The sequence below is a fragment of the Herpailurus yagouaroundi genome, unplaced genomic scaffold, assembly GCF_014898765.1.
Source record: "Herpailurus yagouaroundi ecotype Mexico unplaced genomic scaffold, PumYag 162, whole genome shotgun sequence".
NCBI classification, from domain to species: Eukaryota; Metazoa; Chordata; class Mammalia; order Carnivora; family Felidae; genus Herpailurus; species Herpailurus yagouaroundi.
Genome location: NW_024412403.1, coordinates 72,170,544 through 72,185,095, shown reverse-complemented (window position 1 = coordinate 72,185,095; position 14,552 = coordinate 72,170,544). Strand labels below are relative to the sequence as shown.

The following is a 14,552-nucleotide window of genomic DNA, read 5'->3' as shown; positions in this document are numbered from 1 at the left end:
TATGTATATAACAATATGTATTATATATTATGTATATAACAATATATTATATACATTATATATTATGTACATAAAAATATATATTATATACATTATATATATTATGTATATGACTATATATTATATATATATAATATATATATTGGTGGTGGGTAGGATTTTATACATTTGGGATTTTTATTATCTGTCCTATTAATACCTGAAGTACAGAATGCATCCAAACTCTAAATACATTGTTTCCTTCATAAAATTAAAAACCTAATGTTCTTCCCTGTAGTTTACTCTCACAAATAACCAGAGATTATAGAAGTTATTTCTAGGGGAAGAATGATAGTGTGGAGAAAAATGTTTTCATGCTTAGATTTTAGAACCCTAAGAAATCCAAAAATAATTAAGTATAATGTATGTATTTAGTATAACTAATTCTTGTTTTGCAGATGAGTATGAGACCCAGACAGTCTCCCAAGCTCACACAGTGAATGAAGTGAATGAAAAAGGTACCACTCAATAAAATCTAGGTCTCCCTCATACTTTTATCTCTATAACCCATTTTCCCTAGTTCTTAGCAGTCAGGAGAGGGGTGGTAGCTGCTGGGTGGAATAGTAACAAAATCAAGCACATTGTGCTAAGAGCATATATACTACTCTCCTTGACATGACAAATATTGTTCTTCAGTTTTTAGTGCAAACCTTCTTTTACCATTAAAGTTTCTTGTACTGCTTTATAGATGTGTCCTGGGTTGATTCACTCTTCTTATATGGTTATATTTTTGTCATGGGGGGAAAAATTAAGTGCAGGGTACTGTGGTTTTGAGATGCTTTACGTCACGGGTTTATTTCTATGCAAATAAAATTTTAGGAAGTAGACAGGAGAAAAGTGAAGGAGATTTCTAAATGGAGGAATACCTGTCCTTTTTTTTTTTTTCCTTAGATGCAAATATCTTAGATAGTTTTAAGCTGTTATGAGGGTAATATAACCTAAATGCTTCCATACAAGCACAGTTGCTTTGGAGGAGAAAGAGGTAAGAAGAGAGAAAATATCATGTTTTGTAAATAGGAAAAAAAGTTATTATGTAGAAATTCATAAAATATTATGAAGTTTTCCTACAAGGATGATTGGAAAGAAAAACGAATCCCATCAATTCCCAACACAAATGAATTAGAGAAAAATGCAGCCAAACAAGCAGAGGTACTTACCCCTCTCCCAAGGGAAGATGAAGTGTTATTAAGGTAGCTAGTACCGTGCAAAATGTTTTAACAGTGCCGGTTGAGAAGTGGTACAGATACGGGAAACGTTAGCATTTGCTTTTATTGGTAAGGTGACGCAAGAATTGTCACTGCATCTTTTCTTCTGCGTGCAGACGAGGCGACTCCGCATGTTGCAGGTGGAGGAGCTGGCCTGGGAGAGGGGAGCTGGGTCGCAGTTCTGCAATCTAAGCTGGATGGGGTCTACCCTGCCTCTGAGGCTGCATTGCAGTGGGGTGTGAAAGGTTCGTGTGTACCAAAGCTTAGGGAGCCTTTCTGTAGCAGGAAGGAGTGGAGGAACACAATCTCATTTAAGGCATGCGACTCTGACGCGCTGAGGGTCCAGTATTCTCCAATTTGGGCGGAAAGGGAAATAGCGAAAACAGCGGCCCTTGCAAGCGCCCAGAGCAGGGGTGCAATGTTTCCTCCGGTCCATCAAGGGCCGCTAGGATCATGTCCCCGCGTGTAGCCGCTCTCGCCGGCCTCTCGTCTCTGTAGCCTCTCCCCCCCGCAACCCGCCCCCCTCCCGCAGCCGCGGGTGGGAGAGCGAAGGCGCGGCCAGCACGCGTGCGCGTTCCCTCGGTGCAGCTAGTCTGCGTGCGTGAGTGGGAGGTGGCAGGCCTCAGTTTCTGGCCTTCTCCGCTGACTGTTCCAGCGCGACGTCCCCAACCATGAACCGGTTTGGTACCCGGTTAGTGGGAGCCACGGCGACCCCGCCGCCGGCGGCGGCGAAAGCCCGCAGCAATGAAAACCTTGACAAAATTGATATGTCTTTGGGTAAGGAGCGAGTTGGACCGAGTTGGAGTGGGGGGAGGGTGTGGGTGGAACCAAGTAGCGCGGTTTGTGGGGGAAGGGGCCGTTGGCCGCAGTTGTCGGTCGAGTTTTTTTGCGGGTGGGCGGAACCAAGTGAGGGCCCGTGGTATGGATAAGGGGACCGCCAGCCGCTGCCGCGGTCGGGCCGGAGGGACCCGGGCGTCCCCTCGGCGGGGCCGTGTCTGTGCAGGGACAGTGGGGGCGGATGGCGCTGCGGGCCGGGAGGTGGAGGGTCGAGGGGCGCTACCACTCTTGGGCGACCCCGGCTCTTTGTGAGGAAAACTCCTCGGGTTTCCCCTCGAGCGTGTTCGCTGTGGGCGTTATCAGGCGAGCGAGGGGAAAGGTCCGACCAAGCCGTCCCTCCTGAAGAAAGCCCTTTGAGAGCCCGGCTGGGTCTGCGTTCGGTTAGAGTCGCTGGTTCCGGAGGAGGGCTTGTTGGGCGTTTTGTGTGGCCAGGCCTACGCCTGGCGCGGTGCGAGAAACGCAGAGACGCCCCCGGGAGTTGGCCATTTCTGACGGGCGCCAGACCTCGGGGCCACATCGGGGGCGCGGACCCGAGAGCGTTTTTCAGAAAATACCGTCAGACAGGGGCTTCCTCAGATGGTGTTTTACTAGGAGGTGCCTAGAAAGGAGCGCTCCTTAATCAGGCTTAAAGTTTGCTAATTAGGAAAAAAGCAAAAACTGACGGAGACTGACACGGATTAACGGGAAGCTGGGAGAAGCAATGGGGTCCAGCCCATGAGTGGGGTGGTTTGGTGAGGATTATGGAAAAAGGAGGAGGGTTGGGGATTCAGTTGAAAATTCAGACCTAACACAGGTGAGGCATTAGTCTCTGGATTAGCTGGCCTGAAAATTATTCTCTTTTTGTCAAAATTCAAGTTATGGTTATTAGATAGAGTTAGTTCTGCCAGTGCTTTCGGTGGCTTGCAGGTTTTCGGATAAGTGTTTGAAAAGTACCTGAGAGGCGGATGCAGAGGTGTAACTTTCCCAAGGAAGGTATTTTTCTTTTGCTGTGGTTCATCTGCACAGTTTTTGTTTGTTTGTTTGTTTTTGTCAAAACTCAAGACCTCTTGGATTTCTGTGATTAGTGCACGTCAGAATCCAATATGTGAATTAAGTAAATCATCAGAAATAATAGGTTTGGCCTCAAGTCTTGTCTTGTTTATAGTAATGAGCTCTAAAGAAATGAGAAACCTTTTCAGCTAAGGCCAAGAAGAATATAATAACAAGTAGTATTGAGCGCTTACTACCTTGCAGGCACTGAACGAAACATTTTATGTGTGTTAACTCAGTTTAGCCTCCTAGTAACTCTGAGGTATGTGCTCCTAATAGTAAAGAGCATTGAATCCAGAACCACACTGTCTCAATTCAGATCCTCTGCCACTTACTAGCCCATGTGGTCACAGGGAACTTGTTTCCCGGTGTTTCATCTGTAAAAAGATGATGATAATGACCGTGCTTATCTCCCTCAGAGGGTTGCTATGTTAAATGATTTAATAGGCATATGTAAACTGCTTAGAACAGTACCTGGTACACAGTAAGCACTATATTTACATATAAACACGATATAAGCCACCGTTGTTATTCCCATTTTACAAAACCTGAGCCATAGGAAAATAACTTGTCCCAAATCATGCTAGTAAAAAAAACAAAAACAAAAACCCTGTAGATGTTGCAGGAAATGTTAAACATGTATTTTCATAACCAATTCATTTCTCAAGTTTCTAGGTTCTTTTTTTAACGCATTTTGTTTGGTCGTTAGGATGTTCAAGTGAAGAAAACAGGGATAATTTTCTTTGAGGTAGAAATGAAGTGCTGTGGATAGCTAAAATAGACCTTGGTTTCTTTTCTCTCCCAAGAATATATAGCATTTTTTCCTTTTTTTTTTTTTTTTAAGTTGAGAAGTTTACAGAAATGGGAGGAAGAGATGATACCTGCTTTTTTTTTTTTAATTTTTTTTTTCAACGTTTATTTATTTTGGGGACAGAGAGAGACAGAGCATGAACGGGGGAGGGGCAGAGAGAGAGGGAGACACAGAATCGGAAACAGGCTCCAGGCTCTGAGCCATCAGCCCAGAGCCCGACGCGGGGCTCGAACTCACGGACCGCGAGATGGTGACCTGGCTGAAGTCGGACGCTTAACCGACTGCGCCACCCAGGTGCCCCTATACCTGCTTTTTTAAGTGTATTTTTTTAGTAGTCTCTACACCTGACATGGGGTTGAACTTATGACCCTGAGATCAAGAGTTGCATGCTCTTCTGAGCCAGCCAGGCACCCTGAGAAATTGAGAGAAATAAAATACCTATTTTAGACAGTCATGCTTTGTGAATATTCCATTTTATCAGGTCTGTAGAGGTTTAGAATACGATTTTTGTTTGTTTTAAATGGTGACTGTATGAATTATATGAATATTTATATATATCTACCAAGGTTACCAATAGGTGGCCTCACTCTGGCTCAGTTTCTTAATTTTAAAATAGGTATTATAATACTTCATAGAATTCTTGTGAGAATTAAATGAATACATGTGCAATGTTAGGTACTCTTATTATTACCATATATATCCTCCTATTGTCATGTATATATATGTTATTACTGTGTATGGCCCATGTATATGCCCCTATTATTACCATATATATATAATATATATACATATTATATATATAAACATACATTATATGTTATATACATACATGTATATTATATATATACATGGACAACATATGTATACATACATACACATATATATATATTCATGGAAGAAACTTTTTCATAAAAGTAGCTCATTGTAATGAATTTTTGTTTTAATACATACTCTGTCTACCTGAGTAGGAAAAAGCGATTTTCTTCTTTTAAATTGGAAGAATCCATAATAGATCATTTAACTTGAGGATTTAGATAATAAAGCATTTAAATATAAAACAATTTTATATTTGTATGCTTTGCTGCTTTTAAATCTTTTTTTATTTTTTATCTTTTTTTATTTTAAGTAGGCTCCATGCCCAATTTATGGCTCATGACTGTGAGATCAAGAGTTGCATGCTTTACTGACTAAGCCAGTCAGGTGCCCCTGCTACTTTTAATTTTTAGTTATGTTTATACTCTAAAATGCCGTATTTCAAAAATAACCTTGTTAGTCAAAATTATACTCTGCCTCTTTTTTTTAATGGTTCCCAGCAAATTCAGTTTTTGTGTGTACTTTCATGGCTCTGAGATTTCAGACTTCTGGTGAAGAATAAGTAGCACTTGTTAAAGGAAAGTAGTGTTTTGAAAGTGTTCAAAAATATTCCCTGTCTCTTGAGAATATAACATGTTCATGTATCTGATTTCATGAAGCCTTTTTATTTTAAAATAAGTGTTTTTGAGTGTCTTTAACTTGGATGAATTTATGTATATTGAAGGACTGATCTCAAGAAGATAAACTACTTTGGGGAGATTCAAATTATTTTAATGAATATTTGTGATGAAGTTTTAAAGATTACTGCTGGGTTAGGTAATGTAGTAATATATAAGAAAGGATCCCTATAATATATAATTGTTTCTTTTACTTTAGAAAAGACTATATTCATATAGTTGTTAGATTTGTGTTTAGAGCAGCTTGGAAAAAATAATAGAAGTTAGTTAGTTTTGTGAAATTTTATGAAGTTGTTGACCAGGTCTATTTGCTTTATCAATTATCAAACGTAATATTGGAGCTGGGACTGTGGAGAAAGTATTTGGATATTTTTTAATTTTTTATTAAAAATTACACCTGACACGGGGCTTGAACTTATGACCATGAGATCAAGAGTCACATGCTCTTCTAACTGAGCCAGCCAGGCACCCTGAAAAATTGAGAGAAATAAGATTTTATTAATATTCGTTAAATATTTATTAATATTTATTTAATTTAGTTATTTGGGTATTTGAGTATTTTTGGCTTCTAGTAACTTTGTTTTAACATTTGTAAATAGAAATCTAGAGTATAGTTTCCTGACCTTCATTCACATTGTTGTGCTGTGGTTTTAGAGCAATGTTATGTTTGTGAATTACTTTGGTAGGAGAGTTTGAAAGCGAGGCTTTGAAGGATCAGGTAGAAAGAAAAACAAGATAACCCTGAATTATTTTGCTAGAAGAGTGGAGAACCCATAGTACTTTCTTTTTGTGCTATACCTTAATCATGTAGTTTTTTGATTTCATATTTGCTGTTTACTTGTCTGTTTCCATTAATTTTAAAATTTTGTTTTAATGTTTATTTATTTTTGAGAGAGAGGCAGAATGTGAGTCCAGGAGGGGCAGAGAGAGAAAGAGGGAGACACAGAATCCAAAACAGGTTCCAGGCTCTGTTTGAGCTGTTAGCACAGACTCCACGAGGGGCTTGAACCCACAAGCCGTGAGATCATGACCTGAGCAGAAGTCAGATACTTAACTGAGTGAACCACTAGGTGCCCCAAGATGGTCATCTTTAAAAACCAGAGACTTGGGGGAATCTGGGTGGCTCAGTTGGTTAAGCATCTAACTCTTGATTTTGGCTGAGTCACGATCTCATCATTTGTGGGTTTGAGCCCTGCGTTGGGCTCTGTGCTGACAGCATGGAGCCTACTTGGGATTCTCTCTCTGCCTCCCTCTTTGCCCCTCCCCTGCTTGTGCTCTCTCTCTCTCTCAAATAAACATTTTTTTAAAAAGCTTAAAAACTGGAGACTTCTGTGATTGTGGAAAGTAAATAAGAGTAATTTTTGTAAACAGATTTTTGCTTATTTATGTGTCAGATAAATACTAGGGATAATGGACATCTTTATTAATTGGTATATCTGCTTTGGGGATTGATTTGAACTTTTCCTACCAAACCTTTCTTTAGTATTCCAAGTATATTGGCTGATTTTTTTTTTTTTTCTTACTATTATCCTCTTAGGAAAGTGCTTTCAAAGTAGCAAAGAAGTTGGGAAATCTATCAACTAGAAATTGAGACTGAGTGGGATGCCTGGGTGGCTCAGTCAGTTGGGCATCCGACTTTGGCTTGGGTTATGATCTCGCGGTTCGTGGGTTCGAACCCCACCTCAGGCTCTGTGCTGACAGCTTGGAGCCTGGAGCCCGTTTCGGATTCTGTGTCTCCGTCTCTCTCTGCCCCTCCCCGGCTCACACTCTGTGTCTCTCTCTCTCAAAAATAAATAAACTTAAAAAAAAAAAAGAAAATGAGACTCAGTCATTAAGTTAAAATGAAAATAATTACATTTCCTATATCACAGATGATATCATCAAATTGAATCGAAAGGAGGGAAAAAAGCAGAATTTTCCAAGACTAAATAGAAGACTCCAGCAAAGTAGTGCCCGACAATTCAGGATGAGAGTACGATGGGGAATCCAACAGAATTCTGGTAAGTTTTACAAGTAAGCTTCAATAAAGATCTGTTATTTGTGGGTTCATAGTATATTATTTTTAATACATACTTAAAACATGGAGGAAATATGTTAGTACCCTTTGTGATTACTTTCAGATTTTTGTTTAATATTGAAATCTCGTAAACATGTTAAGTTGCCTTAAGTAGGAGATAACCCTGTTTCTTAACAGTATTATGGGATTTTTAAAGTAACCCCAATGTATAAATAGTATAAATTATATTTAGGGCTACAGTATTGTAAAGGATCTTACATATCATGAGGCCCTCCTCAGGTGTTTCTTTAATAGTTTATCTGGTGAATAGTTACATAACTCCAGCATCCACATCTTCAGTGAAAGCATACCACCTCAAAAGACAACTCCATTATTGGAGATAGCTCTATTTACTACAAAGTTCTTTTAATTTGAATTGAATCATGCCTACCTATTAACTCTATGGAGTTACAGGAAACAAACTCCCTTTTCTATATGAGAACTTTTTAAGTGTGTGGAGACTTCTGTTCTACATGGAAAATATTTCCAGAGTGTTTGCATTATCATCTAGGACTTTTAGGATTTGTTAAATCCTCCAGAGGTAACACTCGGAATAGAGTGCCTTAGATATGACCTAATGATCTTGGAACTCTACGTATATAGCTAATTTTGACACTTTGGAAGCTTATTTATTTATAACCATCTTGTTCCAAAATGAATTTAAGGCAATAACTGAACCCTACTAACTGTATATGACTAATTTATTTTTTGCAGTTATATCAGTGTTTTAGAATAAACTTTTGTTCAAATTAAAAAAAAAAAAAACTCCAGATCTTTTTTTTACACATGTAAAAAATGTTTCATAAACTAGCTCCAAGTTGAGTTTTATCCTGTGTGTTAAAAAAACATAAAAAATCATTATCAGTGGGTTTAACATGATTGTATTTAGTTCTATATCTAACAGTTAATATGCCATCATACCCTCAAAATATGTTTGTAACTGAGGTTAGACCCTACAAAAAATTTTATTCCTCTCTAATTTTTTAATTAGAGAATTAAATTTTTAAAAGATTTAAAAATCTAAATTTTTAAATATAAACAAGTAAATTTTGTGACATAATCTAGTTGTAGCAAATATTCAGCACACCATATTATATATGATTTGCTTTAAAATAACTTCAAAGCAAATCATAGAAGCCAGAAGTACATTTGTTTACACTAGCCATATGTTAAATATGTGATAAATTTCTTGAACTGACCAGATTCTCAGGATATTTAAAGATGCGATCTTTTACTTCAAGGATAAGATAGGAAACATGGAGTTGAGAAATGTCATAAGAGAAATTCCAACAGTACTATAGGACTTCAGACAGATATTGTGCTAAGAAAATCAGTGGTGGTTTAATGGATAAGGTGAAATAGGATCTAGTCCATGAAGGATCAGAAAAGCTTTCCTTTTATGGGGGTTATGATCCGGGCCTTAAGATAAATGATATCTAGGGGTAGCTTATGATCTTATAAGATTGAACTTGTGCTTGTTCTCCAATTACATGTGACAGATCCTAAAATAGAACAGCTGTTGCTGTCACTGAATGTGCAGAGAGATAGGAGTTTGTCTCAAATTCTGATTGGTTAGAAGTTTAGATTTCCACATTGTAATGTCACTGAGGATGTTAGCTTGAGGTAAGAGAACACTTAAGACAGAGAGCCCTTGGCAGGCTCTCAAATTATTTTTATTTTTATTTTATTTTTTTATTTAAATTTTTTTTTTCAACGTTTATTTATTTTGGGGACAGAGAGAGACAGAGCATGAACGGGGGAGGGGCAGAGAGAGAGGGAGACACAGAATCAGAAACAGGCTCCAGGCTCCGAGCCATCAGCCCAGAGCCTGACGCGGGGCTCGAACTCACGGACCGCGAGATCGTGACTTGGCTGAAGTCGGGCGCTCAACCGACTGCGCCACCCAGGCACCCCTATTTTTATTTTTTAAAATACCAGGTAACTTTGTATTTTTTAAAAATTTTTTTAATGTTTTAGTTGTTTTTGAGAGAGAGAGAGGGACAATGTGAATGGGGGAGGGGCAGAGAGAGAGAGAGAGAGGGAGACACAGAATCTGAAGCAGGTTCCAGGCTCTGAGCTTTCAGCACAGAGCCCGACGCGGGGCTCGAACCCATGAACCACAAGATAATGACCTGAGCTGAAATTGAGACGCTTAACCAACTGAGCCATTCAGGCACCCCTCAAATAATTTTTACTTATTATTTTTTAATATTTTATTTTTTGAAGTAATCTCTGCAGCCAACTGTGGGGCTCAAACTTAGAACCCTAGATCAAGAGTCACATGCTATACCACTGAGCCAGTGAGGTGCCCCTCTCAATAAATCATTTTTGATGGTTGAACAAATAAGTGAATAAAATCTTCCTAAATCTTTGCCCAAAATATAGTCACTCATTAAATATTTGTATAAATAACCTAAATATTCTTCAGGGGGGCAATACCATATAGTGACAGTTCTCAAAGTATTGTCCAGGGATCCTGGGGAATCTCCAAGACTCAAGGCATCCATAAGGTCAAAACTATTTTTATAATGATACTGAGACATTAATTGTATTTTCACTCTTATTCGCATGAATATATAGTGGAGTTTTCCAGAGTCTACATGATGTGTGATAATTAAATTGAATGTGGTAGCAGATATGAAAATCTAGCTATCTTCTATTAAGGCAGACACCAAAGAGATTTGCAAAAATATAAAACAATGCTACCCTTCCTTTTAAATATTTTTGTGGTTTTTTTTTTTAGAAAATGATTGTTATTTTTCATTAAAAATGTTATTTGCCCTGCATTAGGTTTATTGTTGTTTTAATGAAATAACAAAGTTTTTAAATACTTAGTTTTCATTTCTAAAGTGTGATACTATCCATAAACATAAGCCCACAGAAACAAAAATTCTAGAGCTCTCAATAATTAAGGGTATAAAGAGGTCCTGAGACAAAAAATTTGAGAATGCTGTTTCTTTTAGAGGTAGACAGGAAAATATTTGTATACTGCTTTGGAAAGGAGCCAGTAATGCATTCACTCTGATTCGACATTTCCCAAAAAAACCCTCAAATCTTTGTGTAAGATTTTTATAACCTCTCAAATCAGACTCCAGAAATTACTGAGGCAAGTCAGTAAGTGTGTGAAAGAAATTCGTGAAGGGATTGAGCAGAGGATTCAAAGATGAAAATTCCTGTCTCTAGTTTTAATTGTTCTCAACCTTGGTCACACCTGTGGAGCATTATAAACTAGAACAATGCTCTGGTTGCACTCCATTTCTACTGAAGCAGAATCTGCAGAAGGAGGGCCCGGGGATTTTTTTTTAAGCTCCATACATGATTCTGATACATGACTAGGGTTAAACAACTGCTCTAGTACAGCTGAAAATGTGAAGGGACCTTCATAGAGGTAGTAGTTGCAATACTGAGAATGAAGGTACTCTGGGAAGACAGGAGAACTTTTAGAAGGGCTGGAATGGATGAGAACTAAGAAAAGGTGGGGCACCTGGCTGGCTCAGTTCATAGAGCATGCAACTCTCGATCTTGGGGTCATAAGGTCAAGCCCCATGTTGGGTGTAGAGCTTGTTTAAAAAAAGAAAAAAAAAAAGTAAGAAAAGACTTATTGTATTAGATGAGGCCTTTAGTACCTCTTTATAATGCCTTTTAGAATACAAGTCACTTACAGAAGGTAAGGAGAGAATTGGGGCTGTATGTATAGGTCTTTCTTAACTTTATGAAACACAACAATGAAAAGGTGAAAAATAGAACCGTTGCTAAAGTTGAGGTACAGCTGGTGAAGTTTGTTCAAAGGTATAAAGAGAGGGAGGGGTTAATGGATGATAAAGTTTGCTAGATGGTAGAGGAGAAGCCACTCATAGAAATAAAAGTGGAAAGGATAATGAGTATGGGAACAGTGACTATAGCACTCAGAAATAGAAAGCACCCAGGAATAGAATTCTATCTTGTACTTTTCTCCTTTTAATCAGTTTTATTCTTGTTAAAGAGACTTTTCTCATGCATCTTTCTCATCGAAGCTTAAAACTTTGGTATAAAAATGGATTCCTCCTCTCTTTAATCTTTCTTTTTGCTCTGCTAATTCATTCATTCTTTTGGAATACTTTCAAATTTCTTTGTTCCACTCCCAATCCTTTATCATGTCTTGTTTGAGTACTACAGTAGCATCTGAATGGTCAGATGGAATGGTCTCACTGCCTTCCTTCTTCCCTCTTCCATTCAGTTTAAGATAATTTTGGGGTGGGTCAGTCAATTAAGCATCTTGACTTCAGCTTGGGTCATGATCTCATGGTTTGTGGGTTTGAGCCCCACATCGGGCTCTGTGCTGACAGCTCAGAGCCTGGAGCCTGATTCAGATTCTGTGTCTCCCCTCTCTCTGCCCCTCTGTTGCTCGTGCTCTCTCTCTCTCAAAAATAAACAAACATTAAAAAAAAAGGGGGGGGGTTGTGGGAGAGGGGGTGGGCTAAATGGGTAAGGGGCATTAAGGAATCTACTCCTAAAATCATTGTTGCCCTATATGCTAACTAACTTGGATGTAAATTAAAAAATAAATAAAAAAGAAAAAAGACCATATGGGTTAAAAAAAAAAAAAAAAAGATACTGCTTCTAGACTAATGTAACCCGGTCATGAATTCTGTGACTTCTCATTCCTTGTCAAGTATATTCTTTATCTCCATGTGAAGCATTCTGATTTGAGCCCACCACATCCATTTACTTCTTATTCTTATTCTAAAATTTTTTAGGGTTTATTTATTTATTTAGACAGCAGGGCTCAAACCCAGGAACCATGAGATCATCACCTGAGCTGAAACCAAGAGTCCGATGTTTAACCAACTGAGCCACCCAGGTGCCCCTCTTATCCTTATTCTAAACTGTATCTCTGTATGCTGTGGTTATCCATGTCTTTGTACTTTTAACTTTCTATCTTCCTATTCAAATTTTGTCCATTTTATAATGCCTAGCTAAGAGCCCACTTTTTTGGTAATAGTTGCTTTTCTTCTCTTTGGAAATGTGTCCTAGATTATATTTTGCTTTTTATTCTTTAGTTTTTGCAGTTTGGAAAATGTTCAGTTTTGGAGCCATGCAAACTGGCACTTAGAGCAGTAACTGTGCCATTTTCTGTGACATCTGGGTAGTCACTGTTCTTCACCTCACTTCACTCACCTGCAAAATTAAGATGTTAGCGTCAATCTCATCAAGTTCTCGTTTAAAGTACTCGGCCCAATGCATTAGCAGAGTTAACGGTATCTGTTTCATTATTTAATACAAATAAAAATAGTAGTTGTAGATTTAATTAGACAAGTTTCGTCAATATGCTTAATCTTTATTTGGTTGCAATTCTAGAAGGAAATAATACATATAACAACAGTAATTTGATTTTCAGGGGGTGTCTGGCTGGCTCAGTCAGAAGAGCATGCAGCTCCTGGTCTCGGGGTTGTGAATTCGAGCTCCACGTTGGGTGTAGAGATTACTTAAATAAAACTAAAAACAAAACAAAACAATTTTATTTCAAAATTTTTAAAGTTGTGTTTTTTCCTCATTATAAAAGTAGTAGCATCTGCACTTTGGGGTTGAGGCAGAGAACCCAAAAAAGGAACAAATCTGGAAGAACTGCCTGTCACACTGAGTTGCCATGCTGGTGGAAATCACTAGGAAGCCATCTGTGAGTGTGATGCGACTTAAATTCAGTGGAGGATGAGTTGGGCCTAGGAGTAGATCTAGATAGATTCCTAGAACCCAAAATTTAAGGCATCGCTCACACTTAGATTTTGTGCCTTTGGTTCTTCTCTTGCTTCACTGTAGTCTCAGCTTACAGGGGAGGGATAAATGAGTACCACTGGATGTTCCGTGCAACAGAATGAGTCTTTAGGTATACACTGGAATCTGGAAGTAAAAATAAAAATTCTTTCTTTAAAGACGGTCCAGTGCCCTCTACTTACAAAGCTTAACATTATGCCAGTTGGTAAGAGAAATGTTCCTATAACAGAAGTAAGGCAGTAAAGAGTGAAATGGGGGTAATAAATTGGTAAATGCTTCAACCATTATAACAAGCTTTCCCAATTGTCTTGTTGAACTCTGTTCTCAAAATAGGTACACCACACAAAAGCATTCTGGAATTAGATACGTTTGGGAATACATACACTGTTATACCCAACTTAGAGATTCATCACACATGTTAGTCCTAAGAAATCCTTTAGTAAAGAAAACTATTTTAGCTTTTAGTTTGGACATGAAACTTTTCTGTTAGAAGACCTGTTACTATATTGTAGATGTGTAGTATTATACAGGATACAATTCTGAAGACACTTCCCCCCAAATCAGAGTTAAAATAAAAATGCCCAGTATCACAGTTGTCACTTAGCATGGGTCTCTGAAATTTCTGGCTATTGCATTAAGAAATAGAAGAATTTGAGGTATAATTATTGGAAAAAAGAAGACAGTATCATTTGTAGATAATAATGGTTGTTGCTTAGTAATCCCCAGAAATAATTTGAAAGCCTGTAGAACTAAAAAGTAAGTTCAGTGGGATGACTGATTAAAAGTTATTAATTAAAACTCAATAGCATTCTGTCACCCCAAGAATGACAGTATGAAAATTATTATTAGAAAAGGGATCTTTTTTGTGATTGACCAAAAAAAAAGTAAAAATACCTAGTAATAACCTTAATAAGAAATATACAAGACTTATGTGAGGAAAAGATTAAAGCTTTACTGAGCCAGTTTAGTCACAAAAGAAGTGGAAAGACATACTACATTCATGAATATTGTAAACATGTTAATTATTGAAAAATTAATTATAAATTTAACGTAATTCTTCTTGCAAAGCATCAAAGGATATTAGAACTTGACCCCAGAAAACTGACTTAGGAGCATGACAGTTCATGAATGGAAGAATAGTGATAGCCAAAAACACATAGAAAAGGTCCATTCTCACTAGTAAACTACCAAATAAGACACGATTTTTTTTTTCAAATACTAAGTGATAAAGATTAAAAAGAATATTAAGTGTTATCAATGATAGGGAAAAAGTGGCACCCTTATGTTCCTGGGAATATGAATAAATAGTCATTCTAGAGGGGATTTTTTTTTTT

General features: G+C 37.8%; 1 protein-coding gene across 3 annotated transcripts in view; it reads left to right on the top strand.

Annotated features, from left to right (window-relative positions):
• Positions 1-1,776: 1,776 nt before the first annotated feature.
• Positions 1,777-14,552, top strand: part of FYTTD1 (forty-two-three domain containing 1) — a 31,381-nt gene continuing 18,605 nt past the window's right edge. Inside the window, exons 1-2 of one of the 3 annotated variants that reach the window (XM_040484814.1) lie at positions 1,777-2,021; positions 7,283-7,411. In XM_040484814.1, coding sequence (XP_040340748.1) covers positions 1,916-2,021; positions 7,283-7,411 — 235 coding nt within the window. In that variant the 5' untranslated portion in view covers positions 1,777-1,915. Of the gene's footprint in view, positions 2,022-2,931; positions 3,054-5,492; positions 5,551-7,282; positions 7,412-14,552 lie in introns of those variants that run through there. The other 2 variants (XM_040484816.1, XM_040484815.1) reach the window with 2 other exon arrangements.